Here is an 18,355-nt window from a genome sequence, read left to right as displayed (position 1 = left end):
ATTTTTTTTTTTTAAGTTCTTTGCTTATTTTTCATACAGATGGGTTTATTTTTCGCTATCGCAAGATAATTCAAATTATCTTCATTTACTTTTTAGGTTTTTTATTTTACAATATAAAATATAAGACACTTAGGGAAGGCGTTATCAGGACCCTCATTCCCATGACATGTTATCAAATGAATGGAAGTGCACCTCGACATACACCATTATAAGTGCAGGAAATCCAAACTCATCAACAGCTTGATTTCTTGATTTACCTCAAGGAACACATGATTGCTCAAGTCTCTAGCCCGAATTGGGCTCAAGCTCGAGCCTAATATTGTTCTAGCGAGCCAAGCTCAAATAACACTAATTATTCGGCTTGGCTTAACTGGAATCCATCCCTATATATTATCGAAATGATCCTTCAGCTCCAAGCCCTATGAGTACAAGTCGTTACATTGAGAAGAATCTATTTAGCTTTTAGCACAACAACATATTATAGCATTTAATATAGGAAAAATTGCTTTTATCTTTAATGTACTTTTGACATCTGCAAAACCCCTCCAACATTTCAAATAAATATGCAAATACACCTCTTCTGTTGAAATTGCGACTATGCCAAGAAAGTTTCTCATGGGCAAAAGCAAGATTGAAAAAAAAAAAAAAAAATTAAAGCGTTACGTTAGTAATTTCCATCAGACAATTGATGGAATTTTTCTTTTAATTTATTTTTTAAATTACAAAACAAATTTATAAAAAATATAATTAAAGCGCCAAATAATTTATTTTTGTTCAGATGAGAAAACAAGGTTAGAGTCAGAGATATCCAATTGATCCAATCAAGCTGTTTTCAGCTCGAGAGATCTCTTAAATAGGGTTTCCAATATCTACGGCTCTGATTGAAAAGATCTTTAAAGTATCTGTAGTGCAGGTGCAGGCCTACAAGATTAAAAGACTGAAAAGTTGGACAGCTACAGCAAGACTTGTCTGGTCATCTAGAAAGATCCAGCCCAACTCCAGGTCGTTGGGCTCGGGCCCAGCCCATGCCTCAGTGCATAACAGTTAAACTGGGCTCGACTTGTCTGGCCTAGGTCTGTCATGTCTCTATCACAGAGGAACTTCAACAGTAAGCGTTTAAAAGATGTTCAACCAAAAAATGAACATTCTAAGAATGTGTACCGTGGATTTAGTATCATCTGGGGAATCAAGCCTTCGCTCATAATAAAAATTCCAATCCGAAGGTTCAGGAACAACCGTGGCGCTCAGTACAGACGCAGGCAGGCAGCTACCTGATTCTCTCCGGTTAAAGAAGTCGAGAATATTGGTGGCCACTAATACTGTTGGGAGCTTCTCAGCCACAAATGAGGAGATTCCACCAAGATGAGTTCAGCGCTTAGCTTTAGATATGAGAATCCAGAACGTTATCTTCTCCTGCAGACTCTCCTCCATTCTACACCACTCGCTTCTCTGTCTGTACTCTCTTTCTTGTTCGGTTCCACTTATTCCTTCTTCTTTTATTGTCCTCTTCTCTTCCTGTCAGAATTTTCTTTCTCCCTTTGTTTCTTCAGTTTGTTAGTTCGTCTACACCGTCTTCAACCCACTTGGGATCTTTGAGTCTCATTCTTTGTTTCTTTTCTGCAATTTTTCCTTAGGAGAGTCTCCATTTTCAGAACAGAAATAATACCCGAAAGCCCATTTTTCGGGGGGTTAGATTCTGAAATTCATTTACTCTGTTTTCTCTGATTAAGAATTCTGTGCTTTCGACTCGAAATCATCAATTTTTGTCAATCTGGGTAGATGGATACCTCCTAAATCTCATCTAGAAGCTTGGAAAAGGTTTGCATAAAGAGAAAAAGGAAGGGAAAACAGAAGACAAGTGAAGGAGGATGAAAATCCAGTGCGATGTCTGCGAGAAAGCTCCGGCTACCGTGATTTGTTGCGCCGACGAGGCGGCTCTATGTGCCAAGTGCGATATCGAAGTGCATGCAGCAAACAAGCTCGCCAGCAAGCACCAGAGGCTTCTACTGCAATGCCTCTCCGACAAACTTCCCCGATGTGATATCTGCCAAGTAAATTGAACCCTACCTCCTCTATCTCTCTACTTTCTATTTTGCTTAATTGGCTTTCTGAGTTTGGCGTTTCTTGTCTCATTTGAGTGAACATCTGTATACTCCTCTGCTTTTGTAGTTTTATGTCTTTAGGATAGATTTTTTTTTTCACTGATATACCTCACTGCTATATCTAATTCCCTTTTCCCTTTTCTTGAAATGGCTTTTCTTCTTTCCTTGTCCATGTATTTGGGTTTGATTTGCTTTTTGTTTCTATTATTGTTCTTGTTCTTGATGGAATTGCATTAGGCAGAAGAGTCCAGCATGAATCTTTTAACAGTTTCCACATGTAGAAGAGATTACATTACAGAAATGGTTAGGCATATTACTATCTGCAACATGCTCCCTCATGCACTGTACTGTACAGACCCGGTTGCTTGTGGCCTCTGTGGAATTAGAACTAGAAGGGGAAGCAAAGACTTTCCTCATAGATCCCAAACACCTAAATCCTGGGATCTCATAGGGCTATTAATGGTGGATTACTGGTATATTTGTAATCTAAGTTATTTTCATCATTTTAGGATTCATAGATTTGAGAAACTAAGTGGTAGGACTGTTATAATAAGGGTGATTTTCATACTTAATCATCAGTGAAGGAAATGGTCCAATTTGATCTTACATGGAGAATGAATTAGAATTGAGCTCTTAACCAGGATCTGAGTTATAACTTCCGCCCCTGTTTTCCTTCTTTGTTTATTTACTTTACAGGAGAAGACAGCTTTTATTTTCTGTGTTGAAGATAGAGCCCTCTTCTGTCAAGATTGTGATGAGCCAATCCACTCTGCAAATAGCCTCTCTGCCAATCACCAAAGATTTCTCGCCACTGGAATCAAAGTGGCTTTGAGATCTGGTTGTGCCAAGGACACCAACAAAGGATTTTTGGAGCCAACCAACCAGAAGCCACAACCAATGGCCATAAAAATGTCTTCACCACAACCTTCAACCTTTGCATCTCCACCATGGGCAGTTGATGACTTGTTACAGTTTTCAGATTTTCAATCCAGTGATAAGGTAATGGGAATTTGAATTCTATACAAGGATTGCTATTGTCCTGCTTTTTGTCTACCTTATATCATAAGACTTTGATGATTAAACTGGACCTGATGGAGCACATGCTTTATATTGCAATAATGAAATGGAGAGCTTCATGTCAAAATTGGATTCCCACATGTGCATAGATACCTAGCTGCTTCAATGTCCAGTCCACCTTCTGGTATTGTTTAATCAATGACTAGAATGGGCCACATACATGTATAAATGTAATACAAGTCCAGCTATGAGTTTAGTGACCTTGCAGATCAGATCATCAGATCCAAATTGGACAGTTTTTGCAGCTTTGCAATTGGAATAATTTCATTATATTGCTTTGAGGACTAGGAGAGCTCTTAGCCAGATTAGATTGGGTTCATTTGATAACTGCTGAAGTTTCTGAATTAAACGACATTTTGCTTTCTCTTTTGATGGATAAGATACTTAGAAGGGCAGCCTCGGCCCAGTACACGAGGCTCCCATCAATGTGGGTCTGGGGAGAGACAGATATATGCAGCCTTACCTTTCTTCTTGCATTGTGTAGCCCCACATGACAGAAGTATGCTCTCACCTTTCTTCTTGCTTGGTTAAGCATGGATAAGATACTTAAATAATAAAATATTATAGGGTATGGTAATCCAGTCAACTCCAGCTTCAAACATTAAGAAGCCCACAACCTCCTCAAAAGCTTATTCACCAAAAGACAAAGCTAAAAATCTTTTCAGTTCAGCAGCTTCATCTGTTATTAAATGGTCCCCAACAGTAAAGGCAGTCTAGAATGTGGATCATAGGCTTATACAGGTTCATGAGCATAGAGGTATCACTGTGGCCCATGGTTAATATTGAAGTATCACACAGCAAATGTAGTCTTTTTCTGTGCATCTCTACATGCAGTTGTGTTGTTCACTCTAAGAGAGAGTCCTTTTAATTTTGTTATCTGATCTCCATTATTTGATTATCAGTTTCTTCAATTTCATTCTCTCTCAAGATATCATCCTTTGTATCCTCTTTCCCTGTCCTTAATTTTGTGAAATGTTTATTTGATGTGATGTTCAGCAGAAAGAATCTATTGAATTTGGAGAACTGGAGTGGTTTACAGAAATTGGCCTCTTTGGTGAGCAAGTACCTCAGGAGGCACTGGCAGCAGCTGAAGTTCCTGAACTTCCCATTTTACAACCAAGTAATGCGATGATTAACAGACCCACCAAACCTCACATGCCCCTTAAGAAGCCTAGGATCGAAATATCAGATGAAGAGGAGTTCTTCACTGTCCCTGATCTTGGTTAAAAGGATCCATTACATAGCATAGGTATTTTGTAAGTTACCATGATAATGTACACAAGGATACATAGATAACGTATCAAAATCAAATTAGGTTCGGTCCATTCTAGTCTAATGGCTATTATGTGAGCATCAATATATAATTAAATGGTCTGACTTTAATGATCTTGACTATAAGTGCATTTAACTAGTAAAGTGGTGCTGTACTGCTGTTGATCCTTGATGCATCTTACAATATGGTATTTAATCATTCGCCTTTGCCTCTATAAGGGCCGTATTTCAATTTTCTTTGGTATGGTACTACTTTTTTCTAGACATTATAACTCTTCTCAAGGGTGGTCAGAGTCGATAGCGGGGCTCAAAACCAACCGAGCCACCACCCAGGGAAAAACTTTAGCTGTTGTGGGGCCAATAGCCTATGCTGTTGGAGATGGGCTTCACTCAGAGCAGAATCCGTTCGAACCCTGTTCGAAGAGCCTTTATAGCCTTGTATCGGGAATATCTCCATACTTCTATGTTTCATTTCATGGGGAGATATTCTCAATGCAAGGTTATGATGGCTGTTTGAATGGACTTTGCTCTAATTGAATCCTGTTTCATGTTGTTGAGAGAATTTCTGAAAATGCCACGTTACCATGAGAATAGATAAATTAGAAATTACATATTTATTTTTACTAAAAATCAAAGCATGGCATGAATAGGTGAACTGCCCAGAAACTGTCTCAACAGCCTATGCTGTTGAGCCTCAACAGCCAAAGTTAATCCACCACCCAGATGGCCAATAAAGAGGAGCTAAATCCGGGGGTAGCTCTTTCCCAAACAAATTCCCGCTATAGATATTAGACTAATGATTAGGTATGTTTAATACATTGAAGAGTTCAGGGGCATAGTTGTTTTTCTTTTATATTTTTCTAAGACAGATTTCATTAAAAATGGGCAAATTTTTTAAACTATTCTTATGGCTTAGTTAATTGATTGACTCTATCTTTACTATTTATATATTGTCTCAAAGTACTTTTACTGTTTTTGACAATTGGTATTGTTGGTAAGTAGTAATGGAAAAAATGAAATGTCAAATTTGTCCCCTATTATTTCTTAAATTTTCAGAATAAAACTTAACGTGTGAAAAATTTTCCCTCCTCTCTTTCCTTTCCGCTGTAGATTCTTTGATAGTCTAGAGGTCGCAAAGAGCCGTGTCGACAATGACAGAGGAGGTGCTGTAGGTTCTTTGATGGTCTAAGAGCCGTGCTAGAAGAAGATCCTGTTGACAAAAAAAAAAAAAGAGAAAAAGGCAGACAAACCAATTAGAAGTTACTGGGCCCATTAACAACCCGTTAGCCCAAGGAAACATTTATTTCTCTAATGGGTAGCTTAAGCTTCAAATGTTTGGTGCAATGATCTCATAACATAAAAAAAAAAAAAAATCCCTAATCTGTCACTCAATGGACAGATTGCCAAATCTTGAATTGGGATACGATTGATTGATCAACCAAATTTAGAAATAATGGTCGGTCAAATGAATTGAAAGCTGCATGGGCCCTACCCCTTTGCCAAGTGGCACTTGACTTTAAATAATTGGGAGACAAATCAAACCCAAATCAAACCCATTCTCCTAATTTGCCTATCATAAATTGATCACCAAATTATCAATTTAGTGGGCCCATATCAATTATACCAGTTGGCTGAATTCAAATGCTTGGCCGAATCTATTATAAATAGATGGAAGGAGAAGAACAAAGTCCCTTCGGTTCTTCCTTCCCCACACCCCCACCCACCCACACTCTTGGGCTCTTCAATTTCTTTTTGGGCTTTCTCGTTTCAAGAAGAAAGGTCAAAGACTCTAGTTCTTTGGCAATCAAAGCTTCGGAATTGCTGCAACTCTATGTCATGCCAATTAGGGAACTTCAGTCTTCAAATTATTGTAAATTTCTCTACCGAAATACAACGATCAAAGGGGCTTTTGCTAAATTCTTGCAGCAAAGAAGACTTCCATCAATCTATAACAGTCGAAGAGCCTTTTACAACTGAAGGTCTTGCTTTAACAGTTCACGCTCCAATCATTGATTGATTGTGAGGAGAATTATGTTCACATATAGCTGATCGTTACTTGCTTCTCATAATTGCAAGTTCTAGTTGCCGTTTTGGCTTTTATTTAAGACAATAGAATCAGAAGATTTTCTTTACCAATAAAAAGAGAGTTTGTATCCCATTTAAATTTCTGCTAAACAAATTAAATTAAATTTCTTTGAATTTATCGGCATTAATTTTGTACTCTAAATTTAGCACTAAATTTGTGTTTACAGATCCAATACTGACAATGACAGATACCATTACTGGCAAAGTTGAAGTTTTTGGGAGAGGAGAAGAAGCAGAAGTTCAAAACGATCGTTATTAAGTTGATTTGTTCAAAACACAACAGTTATTCTAGGTTTCGTGGTTTTGCAACTTAGAACAGTAAAAGTTGCAGAGAAACCATCAAACCTTGTATAAAAAAATAATAATTTTCAGCTTCACCAAAACCAGGGAGAGTGATAGACGGGATCTAGGGAGGCTTGAACGAAAAGGAAAATGGAAAAATAAGAGAAGGGAAAATGTTCTTTGATGATTTCTCTCTGGGAAAAACATATAAGATTTGTCTTGAATATGTCAAAGATCAAGTGAGGAAGTTGGCATTGTTGCTATATCGGCTGCTTCAGAAGGGTTATTCCAATGTGATGTCTACAATCATGGATGAGGCAGCGGAAGACTGCAGATGCACTATACAGCATTAACAGGTAACAGTAGCTCCAATACTTCAAATTCCAACTGCAGAACCAAAACCGGAAGGGGAATCGAGTAAGCTGTCGGCACAGAAGCAAGATAGGAAACAACAACAGCTAGCTTCATCGTTAGATTATAGTAATGGCAGCAGTGCAGAACCAATACTGGATAGGAAGGCCACGACGGCAGCCGCATCAGCATCCGTTTTTCAAGGGATTTTCTGTCGGGACATGGCCATAGTTGGGCATTTTCTGTTGCAGATCGGGTTTAACAACTCAATTCCGTAAAATACGAGGCATTGAGCTGCTGATAATGAACAATTAAACTTTAGGACTTCAGTGAAGAAAAATATAGGGAAAGGTAGGAAAACTTTTAAGTTCTGGTTTTTGGGTGAGATGGGAAAAGATGGAATGAAAATGTGTAAAAATTTAACTTTTCATTATTTAGTTTTATATGATAAAATAGTAGAAAAAATACCCAACACAAAACATAGTCCACCCTTGCGTTCCCATTTTTTCCTTCTCATAGACGTCGCAGTGACGAGGAGAGGAAGCACATCTTCGCTTATTGCGTCCACCACTGTGAAATGTTGCTTGAAGACCAGACTTCATCATCGTCATCGCTATCATTTCTCTGCGTTCACCAAACCTTCTTCCGCTATTGCCGCTTCCATCGTTTCTGCCTCTGCCACCACTCCCGTTAACCATACTCTTGCCACCTCCATCGTTTTCCGTTAAAACCATACCTTCTTCCGCTATTGCCGCTTCCATCGTTTCTGCCTCTGCCACCACTCCCGTTAACCATACTCTTGCCACCTCCATCGTTTTCCGTTAAAACCATACACTTCTGTTATCAGAGTGTCGAATTCATCCTTTGTTGGAAGGGCCCTCTGTTTGACAGAATCCAATCTGTAATGACTGCAACAAGGGCAGCGCACGCACTCTCTCCGGAAGCCTTCTCACTTCGTTGGTCGATGGAAGCAAAGAAGACACTGGCTTTGAGCTTTGCCAGACCGTCTCGACTGATCAGTTCCCTCTCTTCCCATCCATCAATAGATAAGCCATGGTTGTTACATTCGGACCTATGACTATGAGATGAACCTCTGCTTCATTTTTCACTGGTTTTTAACAACAAAGGATACCAGCGAGCAAGCTAGCTCCAAAGCCCTCATCTCGCTGAACCATTTCACGTTATTTTGGAACTCTCCTGAGCCATGAATCTGCTCTTAATTTTGAACAATATGTCCAGAAAAATCGCCGGAAATCTGACCATTGGGATAGGCAGAGGTTGTAGAAGAAAGCCCAAAATATTTTCTCAAGTTTTTCCACCGGAGTCGCATCGTTTTGGTGCGATCCCGATTATACAATTTTGGGATTCCGAATCCCACGTTTTTCTCATTCCATCCCCTATTTCCTTCTATTGGTTTCCTTCTCTTTCTCTTCTTTCCCCTGCCTTTTTCTTCGAACCAAACATAGCCTTACTAATTTCTCTCGAATAAGATTTGTTCTCTAAAGCTCATCACTAAGAATGGTGACTTGGCTTTTTTGGAATTAGAGAACTTCTTCACATGGGCGGCGTTCGTACAAGGTTGTTCGGACCCCTCCCTCTTGTATGAGGTGCATTGCCAATTTGCCATCGTCTCTTTCTCCTTTTCCAGGTTACGTGGCATGGATTCATCGATTGATGAATCGGATCTTGGCTCGCTGTCCTGCCAACAAAGCAGTGCAGAAGTAGAAAGGGAAGGGAAGAGAAACAAGTCCCCCTTCCTCCCTCTGTTTATATCCTTTCCGCTTTTCTTATCCATTCCTGCCCTGCATCGCTTACGAATTCAGTTGTAGGTATTAAGACACTTAGGGCGCGAAGCACAAACCACTCTTCGATCCCCTGGTGAGTCGGACGAGAACGAGACACATGGGGTTATCTATGGAGCATTTGAATTGCCCCTAGGTTTGGTGGAGCAGAATTGAACTATGTCTGAAGTGGGGGAGAAGGGGAAGCTGAGAGCAAGCTAAGATTAACTAAAAGTGACTAATAGTTTATATGGAGATAGTGAGAGGAAAAACCGAAGAAGAGTACGGACGAGAAAGGAAGGAGTCAAAAGAACCGAAAATAGACAGTGCCAGAGCCATGGCCCGTGGTAGGCAGGTGTGGTATGGGAGAGGAAGATGGATGGGAAGAGGGGAGAAAGGGGAAAATGGAGATAGTGAGAGGACAAAGAGGAATCAAAAGGAGGAGTTCTCACCGCCGCTCTCCTCTTCGTCTCAAGGTTGAGTACGATGAATAGTTTATAAGAAGGGTATTTTAAGAATTTTAAAAAACTTATCTGTCACTTCGGCTGTTCATTTCTAGGTAGATATAAGTGGAAAAATAAGCTGTACTAATACAAAGAGACAGACAGTTCGGCGGGGGAGGTTTTAGACAATTGTCAGAAACAGTACTCTACAAAAAAAGTGAATTAGACAATTAGCTAAACCATAAGACTAGTTTTAACAAACTTGTCCTAGTGGTGCATACAAGCCTTCGACTAAAGTATTATATTCGAATATTTTATTGATTGAATTCAAGTTCAAAAAATTAATCTAACTTATTCTGAGATTGGAAAAGAGACAATTACAATTGGCAAGCATACTTTCAATTTGATATAAGATATAATTACATTTTTCTTTTGGAAGAGAGACAATTACAATTGGCAAGCATACTTTCAATTTGTAATGTGGCAATGAACCTATTTATTTAAATAATGCATTTAGAAATCATAATATGGTAATATTACATGTGAAAATAGGTAGTAGGTTAGACTGGAGTTAATTTTGTAATATGTTAATATACATGTAAATAATTATATATGCACATATTGGTAGGAGTTATTTTTGTAATGCAGTCTCAGAACCTATATGATATAGGGTTGATTGGTTCTGTTTTAGGTTCATTCATGGGTAAATCTAGATCCTGTTCATGGGCAACGCTTGGATTTGACTTTTGCCAAAATTTGAATGGATCCAGTTCAAAGTTCATACACAAATTGAACTTGAAGCCCAGCCCATGAATAGGTCTATTCATGGTGCTACACAACTCAATATGGGTGGAGATGGGAGTAGCCAATCCCCCACACCCATAGTCTCCATTACAACCAGCCAGAGACCTTACCAACATGCCAATTGGCACCTCAGTTCTTCTGCCTGATCCTATAACTATGTAGTTGGGTTCAATAGTTATTTCAACTCTAAATTTAATATTATTAATAAACTTGTGCAAATTGTAGAATATCCCCTAATCCATCCATCCAAGTGTATCCATATCTTTCTATCATGTAATACTGATACTTATCCATTTTCAAGCATAGTGAGATACTTATCCATTTTCAAGCTTACAGATATGATATGTAATACTGATACTTCACCTTGATCTTAACCATGCCGTAAATGCCAAAACACACAAAGCAACAGAGCACTACCTAGTTACAACTAATGTAACAATTAGCCCTTGTGTTATCATTGATTACATTTCAAGATTTTAAATTAGTACAACAGAGGAATATAAATGACATGATAATACTCCCAATTGGCTCCAAATTAGAAAGCTTTTTCGGATTAGCCACCCCTCCACCTCGAGTAGAGTTTGGAGTAAAAAAAAAAAACTTCACTGGATTAACCGGTTGGTGATTTTTCTGTACCCAAGGATTCAATGCATAACATGCCAAAATTTGGTTTCTACTTGAGTCGATGAAAAAGTAGGTGCATCGAGTATACTCTTTTTAGGCTTGCCTTGAAATTCCAGTAGATACCATATCGATGAAATTGGGTCTCGGCATTTTAGAGCTTGGAGAGCTGGCCTTGATGGGAGCCCAGATGTCCGCACCGTTACTGCGCACAACGCTGAGAGTACGAGAGATTGGCACAAGGCATAAGCCTCTGCTACTTAGGCTGTATTGTTCCGATTCCTGAAACAAAAAGAAAAATCATTCACTTTGCATTCAAAAAACACTAGGTATATATATAAGGGGGAACAGCAGGGGCTCCCTTCAGTTTCAGACATTATAGAAGCCCACTACTTGGTCACAATTAATTCCCAAGAGCAGGGTTTTGATCATGAAATCGATTATTTCTAATTTGCTTTCTACACTTCGAAGGGGCATATCTATAATCCTAAAATAAGGGGTGGCCACAAGATTCTTCCTCATAGTTACCTGTATTTTCCTTGTACTCCGGAGGTATGGTGCGCTTAGGACCTGTTTTCAACCAACATAGAAAAAAAGCCATGAGATCAATCAATTCTAGATGTTCAACAATTAATAATTATAATGACTTGATTACCAGGTCTTGATTCACTTGAACAACTAAACCAGAATTCGAGGCCATATTAGATTTCTAAGCTTTCAATTCATGGCAATATTTGGTTAGCTATACCGAAATGTCCAACAAAACTTATAGAAGGTTAAGGAGTTGGGGTTATCATGATATCATCCAAACAAATACAGTTTGAACCAAATCAAACGCACCGCTGCTCCATAAGTGAGACAATATTCATCTTATCCACTTTGGAATTCTAAGGTAGGACTTGCACAAATAGGTCTCCAGGTACGATACATTGTTAAATGGGTTCTGATGAAGAGAAATTTGGCCCAATCTCGTAACAGGGAGACACGTAGGCATGACTCGGCATAAGTGACAACTCAACATGATCAGATTGGCACGTGGTCGTGACTCGATACAAATGATAACTCAGCATGATCAATTCACTACAAAGTGACCTCAGGTACCCTGATACCCCGAACTAAAGCTATCCCGAACTGAGATCACCTCGATATCAGATCGGGACCAGGGTAATGATATCAAGTCGGCTACAGATCAAACCCGGGAAGATGGACCACCTCGGAAAGAATCCACCTCGAGACAAGCTTGCCTCAGTGCAAGATCATTTCAGTACTAAGGCACTTCGACATTCAGAGCAGGTCGGGTCTCAAGGACATGGGCTCAGACAGCTCTCCATTAAGCAGCTCGCCACCAAGTAGCCCAACACTTCACAGGCAACTCGTTACCTAGTCAGACCGACCCCCGTGTGACAACCCCGAGGAGCTCACAACCGTACCCCGCGTCTCACGGGATCGTACCTTAATGGCTATATTAGCTCACCCACTCCCCGATTTAGAAGGGAGCAGGCAACCTTACTGGTTGGTGGCATTTTACCCACCTAACACGCGAACGAATCCCATCACAGCGAGGATCCAAGAACCGCTCCACCAACCCACGGGGACTCCAGTATATAAAGACTTCACCCCCCCAGGGGTGAAGGTATGTAATCTCTGCTCTCTAACTCACTGATATCATTTTCAAGCTCACTACTACCACTACTGAGTGCTAACTTAGCCATCGGAGTGTCCCTACTGGATAAGCCACCTCGGAATCTCTGACTCATCTCTTGTAGGATATCTAATCCCCATCGTTGCTGGCAGCCAGATCACCTTCAGCAGGGAGCAGCCGGATTATGCCACATCAGGTTCCACCAAGGAAATTTTCTCAACCTGATCTTTTTTATTTTAAAGTCAACCTGATCTGGTTGGATAACCATAATTTCAGCCAATCTCATTCCTTCGCTTATTACAGAGAACATACGCTATCAAGCCCCAACATTTCTCTTATGAATAGGTATAATATATCAACCCATAACCAGTCGGTCTTTTATTTGAACCTCGTTTGATTGAAATTTTGTTATCATTTTCCAGTCTAGAACGGAGAAATAATTTAAACTAAGAAAACAAGCACGAATCATGCAAGGAAATTGGACAATGGATCTCTATTGTAGTTATTAAGTGAGAACCAAACCTGAACTTGATCGTGAAGGAATTTGATGTATTCCATTGCCTCCAAAAGGACAGAAGCTGTATCTGTCTGCATGCGACAGGCTGGCTTTAGTTTGACAACAAAAATAAATAGATTTTATCATAGAGAAAAGAAACTAAAGTTTTTCTTGTTGATCTGTTTCAAAACAGTACTCGTCTCAGGCTATTTTTCCCGGTTGAGTTGCTTGCGGGGATAGTAGATCCCAGAATCATCTAGCATCACCTTATGAATTAATAAGGTGGTGCTAGTATTTAACATGTTTTTTTTTTCTTTTTATCAAATAGGAATCCATTTATTAATACATTGTATTGCCATCCAATATTGGTTAAAACTTGAAACAGCAACACTGTACATAAGACCATCTTTACGGAATCAATATTAGAAGGCAGTAGTTGAGATAGGTCCATTGCAGACAATTTGCATATGGTATGAAATGGATAATCCAATAAAAATTTTCATTTGTATTCTAGTTCACAGTCATGTTAAAATTTCTAGGATTCATTGCGTGGTGCTTGATAAAATCTCTAACAATCATGAGTTCGAGTCTGAAAGCAGTCACCCTCTCAAGATACTGGACCTATTGCCTTGTTAAAAATTTTCTCTTCAGTTGAACAGGAATTTAAATATACCTTCCCAAACGGTGAGACAAGCTGCTGCAGAGCTGCAATTCGCTCTCCAAATTTTTCTTTCCTCTCCTAAACCCAGAAAGTTTAACAGGTTACATGGTCTATTTTAAGCCAAGGGTAATATTGCATAACTAACTCAGAATTTGAGAAAAGACCTTTGGGGAGATAGAGAAATCAGTCTTCTGTCTCTTCGCTTCACTACAAGTAAGGCTGCCTTCGTCAACAGATTCGGGTCTTCTTTTGTAGTCGGTCATCATCCTTCCCTCTACCTTCCGCTCACACTAGATAAAAGATAATGAAAAATCACCATGATAACATTAACATCCAATGCAAACCATATTCAAGTTCATTCAAAATAAACAAAGGAAAGAAATAAAATTAAATAGTAAAATCAGCAAAGATACTATAGGGACGTATGGCACCCACTTAGGTTATCGCAAGCTGCCATTGTTAATTAGGAAATACTATATAGGGAAACTTGGCCGACTATATAAGGTATAAACCAGGGAAGCAATCAAAATGTTGCATCTTGCATCTCTTTCTTTGGATTTCAGTTACATGCTTCTAGGTCATTTAAAACTACTAAAACATGAAACTGGACCTTAACAGCCGTATAGCTAAATGCCAATCCTCAAAATGATCAATAATTCAATTTCTTTAATGAATTATTTTCAAGTGCAATTTCTTTAATGAATAAAAGAACTAAGGTGGTATACCGGTTTATATATATATATATATAAGCTGCATAGAACCTATAACTAGACCGACTGTTGGGTCTTACTCTTTAGTCATAGCTCTTTTACCTGTGATTATATATATCTATCTATCATCTAGGCTTTGTTTGTCTTGACATCCATACGACTGATGCATGTTAAGCCTCTTTTATAGAGTAGGAAAGGAGATCCATTCTATCCTTTGGTGGATGTTGTTTGATCTGGCAATAATACAGCCCTAACGTGGTACCCGTAAAGCAAAGGATAGATCTCTATTCTGCCTATTCCTTATCTATAAGCGTGAACAGAGTCCACCTTTTGGTGGGTCCATCACACAAGGGACAACTCTGAGCCAATGAATGCAACCATATCATACTAACTTTTTTGTTTTTATTTATTTTTTTCTTTCGTTATGGGCAAGAACACTGTCTACTTGATTCTACCTTAGAGTCTCTGATAATTAGAATAAAAAAAAAAAAGAAAAACAAAGCAAATGAATTAAAGAAGTTTACATCAGGCAATTTAACAATCAAATGCTGCGTTTGGGGAAGGGGCCTTCTAAAAAGTGATTCTGCAGCTTATTGGGAGGGGAAGCTAAAACTAAAAGCACCCAAAAATGCATTCGGTAAAAAATGTCACCAAGGGTTTATTGGGTCCGAAAAAGAAGTAGAAGTCCATTTTTGCTGAAGTCAAAAAATAATAATAATAATAAGTTCCCAAACATTCTGAGCTGAGTCCCACATGAAAATGCAAAAAGCTTTGTTTGGTGAAAATTTGGAAAGCCAATCACTGTGTTTCGGAGGCGAGAAACATGATTGAAATAGGAAGATATTCCACATAGCTTCTCCAAAACATGGGTGCTGAAGCATCATGGCTTAATCAGCACCTTTTCTCCAACGCACAAGCTTTCCCAAACGGGCTCTTATAGCTTCTGAATAAAAAAAACGTCTCATTTCTCATTCAGAAAGTGCTTCCTGGGAAGCCCATTCAGAAGGAAAAGACCCCACCTCCAAACGCAGCCTAACCATGGTTTTTAAAATCGGACCGGACCGGATGGTCGGACCGAAAAAACCGGGAACCGGTTACCTGACCGGTTCTATTTTTCCCCAAATCCACTTTTCCTCAAAACTGTCGATTTTGGTCAGCAAACCGCTGAACCAACCGGTTAATCATTTGAATAGTTTTTATCATTTTTCAAATTTTTTTATTTTTTTGTCAGAACAGACCAACCGTTTGAATCGAATGGTCGGACCGTTTGAACCGATAACCGAACCCCTGACAGGTTCGGTCACCGCTTCGGTTTTAAAAAGCATGAGCCTAACAGAGCTTTCGAGCTAAGTAGAGAGTAGATATCCCTGGCAGAAGCCATCCTCACTCTTCCACTCCAATTAAATACTGCCCTGAAAAATGATTTGAATAGGCAAATACATGTACCGTTGTGGTCATCTAACGAACCTTTTCTTGGTTTGGTACTCGTCATCTAATTAATCCATGCCATGCAAAAACAAATGTAGCTCTTAAACAAAAGATCATGAATAAATAAAAAATACAAACCAATTAGTAAATTAATGGAAACCCACTAACCCCCCTTATCAAAAACGAATAACAATGGTAGATGAGTGCTTGATCATTTGTAGAGTCGCTACATCAAATACTTGGTGGGAAAATCATCTCTACCCTCCAAAATTCATATTCCCAAGTACGACAGATCCACTGTCAAGTGGGCCACAACCTATTGGACATAAAATAGTTTAATGACAAGAGGCTGTGTCAATCGAGTAGGGCATGTCTGACAGTCCGAAGTTGGGAGCAAAGCCAAGTAATTCCGGGTATAGAACGGAGATGATGATCATAAATGTCGGGTGGGTGGGTAACTAGGGAATCATTGGAGGAAAACAACAGGAGCTTTCCGTGGATCTTGATTCTTACCCTACACGATGCACATATTACAGTACAATTCGGATATCAGGATAGCTACCACCAGTGAGAATACCTAGAACACAGGTCCCCAACATGGCAGATGAATGCAGGATGCCTCAGCTCACCATCCTGACCATTCAATTAACAAATAGGCCCCAAAGCTATCTCAAACAATGGAGAATGAAAAACAATTGGTGACATCAGACGGCTGGGATCAAAAAACAAGCAAACAAGAGATTCCAAATGAACGGCTCAGAAAACACTTGTAGTATAGAGTAGAGGGCTGCTGTTGCAAAATTACGGATTGTGTACAACAAACAATAAAATAAAACAAAATTCCATTTCCAGAAGCTACGAGAACCAACTCACCGGATATCGACACTCAGCATTGCAGAGAGCCTAAGATGATGAAATTTTTCCACCGGAAACTTCAACTTTGACCGGCGAAACCGCTATCAAACTCCGAAAACTTGATCGGAGGCTCAAGATAATTGCTGGAGGTGTACTTCTCGACCGCACAATTACTGATAATGGCCACTGTTTAAAGATTAGGTTGATATTCGCTGAAACAGCTGAAATCTTGCAAGGAACTCGAAATCTTCACTAGGACGGGTTACCGGAAGGTGGCAGAAGCCTTAATGACTGAGTCAGATGTAAACCCTGAGCTTCAACCAATCAACTAAATCCGCTAGCCAGAACTCCTACCTGAAACACTATAGAAATTGTCGTTTCACGCATTTAGTTCGCAATTCTGGAAAATATGCCATAATTAAAAGCCGGAAACGTGACCAGAGACCTTAAGATTAGCCAGGAAATGATCGGAAACCCCAGAATTAGACAAGAATTTTATGCGAGTGTTTGAAATTCAGAACGATACTGCCAGAAATTTCAACCGGGAAATTCAGTGAAAGTAGCCTATAATCTGGCAAAAGTTGCTGTTGATAAAGCAGATATGTTACAGAATTGCAATTGAGCCGGAATCCAACACAGCTTAAAAGAATTGAACCGGAGATTCTGAGGCTCAGAAGTTAGGAGAGAGAGAGAGAGAGAGAGAAAACGAGCGTGCAGTACGCGAGAGGAGGCGGAAGGGATTTTTGAAAGTTTTTATAAAAGCCCTAAAATGACAGCTCATCTCCAACCACGCAGTGGGGTTAACCTAACACTAGCTGTTAATCTACGGTTATACTTGACTACAGTTTCTCTCTCTCTGTCTATATCTCTCTGGACCTCAGCTTGGCTTTTGGTCGAGGGCTTGAGGCCCAGCTTGGCTGGAAAGTGAATTACCAAAATGTCCAGTGTTCTATATTATGGTTTCTTTCTTTTTTTTTTTGAATTTTCATTTCACTAAAAATTAAAATTGATTTTATCAAAAAAAAAAAAAGATAGCAAAAACAACTCTATTTAATTTTTCTTTTTGTCATTTCATAATTTTAAAGGTGAAGGCTGTTGAAAATTGAAATGATGCTAATAACTCGACATATGGATCTTCGGCCTAAAAAACACGTTCCAACCAATTTGATCTAGTATGAGATTGGGAACAATTATGGAAGTGGGACCCGCAATGTATGAGATGTTGACAGGTAATTCTAATGACCGATTCCGACGATCAGGAATAAGTTCTGCTCAATCTAGTCTTTACACTTGTACGTGGAAACTAGACTCAGGTCCGTATCCGACTTGGTCGGGTTATTTATAGTAAAATGGATACAAATATGAAATATGAAGGGTTGGTTTGGTATTGTTTGTGAACAATTCTAAATTTGGTGTAAAATTTTTTATTCAAAAAAAGTAATTCTAATATTTTATTGTTCTTTAATGTTAAAAATAATTAACTAACTAGAAAGAATAAACTAAGATAGGGATTATCTAGTTAGGGAAAGACTAGGAAATCATAAACTAATTAATTCGGTTTATCCCCTCTTCATAACCTGAAATTGACGGGTGGTGAAGAAAAACTGACCAAATCAGGTTGGGTCAGGCCGGTTTGATCGGTTTGGCATTGTTTGTGAACAACTCTAATCAACAAAAATGGAGTTTCATTTCTCATGCTTGTTTCATGTATGCGGGAATTGGAGTCCGATTTTAATCCTTGTTGT

At 39.1% G+C, this 18,355-nt stretch overlaps 2 protein-coding genes across 11 annotated transcripts; one reads left to right on the top strand and one right to left on the bottom strand.

The window, feature by feature from the left end:
• Positions 1 to 1,320: 1,320 nt before the first annotated feature.
• LOC104605217 (B-box zinc finger protein 24-like) lies at positions 1,321 to 4,669 on the top strand. 2 transcript variants are annotated; one of them, XM_010269884.3, is made up of 3 exons: positions 1,321 to 2,051; positions 2,799 to 3,101; positions 4,176 to 4,669. In XM_010269884.3, the coding sequence occupies exons 1-3, from the start codon at positions 1,869 to 1,871 to the stop codon at positions 4,404 to 4,406; spliced, it is 717 nt and encodes a 238-aa protein (XP_010268186.1). In that variant the 5' UTR covers positions 1,321 to 1,868; the 3' UTR covers positions 4,407 to 4,669. The 2 variants fall into 2 exon arrangements, with proteins under 2 accessions (XP_010268186.1, XP_010268187.1); XM_010269885.3 differs by having other exon boundaries at positions 1,327 to 2,051; positions 4,179 to 4,669.
• Positions 4,670 to 10,595: 5,926 nt separating this feature from the next.
• LOC104605218 (basic helix-loop-helix (bHLH) DNA-binding superfamily protein) lies at positions 10,596 to 17,341 on the bottom strand. 9 transcript variants are annotated; one of them, XM_010269889.3, is made up of 8 exons: positions 17,056 to 17,340; positions 16,877 to 16,972; positions 16,629 to 16,796; positions 13,782 to 13,907; positions 13,630 to 13,695; positions 12,983 to 13,048; positions 11,347 to 11,388; positions 10,596 to 11,100 (listed from the first exon to the last, which is right to left on the bottom strand). In XM_010269889.3, the coding sequence occupies exons 4-8, from the start codon at positions 13,881 to 13,883 to the stop codon at positions 10,915 to 10,917; spliced, it is 462 nt and encodes a 153-aa protein (XP_010268191.1). In that variant the 5' UTR covers positions 13,884 to 13,907; positions 16,629 to 16,796; positions 16,877 to 16,972; positions 17,056 to 17,340; the 3' UTR covers positions 10,596 to 10,914. The 9 variants fall into 9 exon arrangements, with proteins under 9 accessions (XP_010268191.1, XP_010268190.1, XP_088752755.1 ...); XM_010269888.3 differs by having other exon boundaries at positions 16,629 to 16,783; XM_088896629.1 differs by having other exon boundaries at positions 16,877 to 16,964.
• Between the last annotated feature and the right edge of the window lie 1,014 nt (positions 17,342 to 18,355).

This window comes from Nelumbo nucifera, chromosome 1, assembly GCF_055504915.1.
Source record: "Nelumbo nucifera cultivar China Antique chromosome 1, China Antique-T2T, whole genome shotgun sequence".
In the NCBI taxonomy this organism is placed as follows: domain Eukaryota; kingdom Viridiplantae; phylum Streptophyta; class Magnoliopsida; order Proteales; family Nelumbonaceae; genus Nelumbo; species Nelumbo nucifera.
The sequence above is the reverse complement of the archived record's forward strand: the minus strand, read 5'-3'. Positions and strand labels throughout refer to the sequence as shown.

Excerpts from the sequence above, each read along its gene's own strand:
- LOC104605217 (XM_010269884.3), top strand. The coding sequence starts at position 1,869 with ATGAAAATCCAGTGCGATGTCTGCGAGAAAGCTCCGGCTACCGTGATT. Across the intron at positions 2,052-2,798 it reads CCCGATGTGATATCTGCCAA|GAGAAGACAGCTTTTATTTT; the intron begins GTAAATTGAACC and ends TTTACTTTACAG. Across the intron at positions 3,102-4,175 it reads ATTTTCAATCCAGTGATAAG|CAGAAAGAATCTATTGAATT; the intron begins GTAATGGGAATT and ends TGTGATGTTCAG.
- LOC104605218 (XM_010269889.3), bottom strand. The coding sequence starts at position 13,883 with ATGATGACCGACTACAAAAGAAGACCCGAATCTGTTGACGAAGGCAGC. Across the intron at positions 13,049-13,629 it reads TTGTCTCACCGTTTGGGAAG|ACAGATACAGCTTCTGTCCT; the intron begins GTATATTTAAAT and ends TGTCGCATGCAG. Across the intron at positions 11,101-11,346 it reads GGAGTACAAGGAAAATACAG|GAATCGGAACAATACAGCCT; the intron begins GTAACTATGAGG and ends TTTTTGTTTCAG.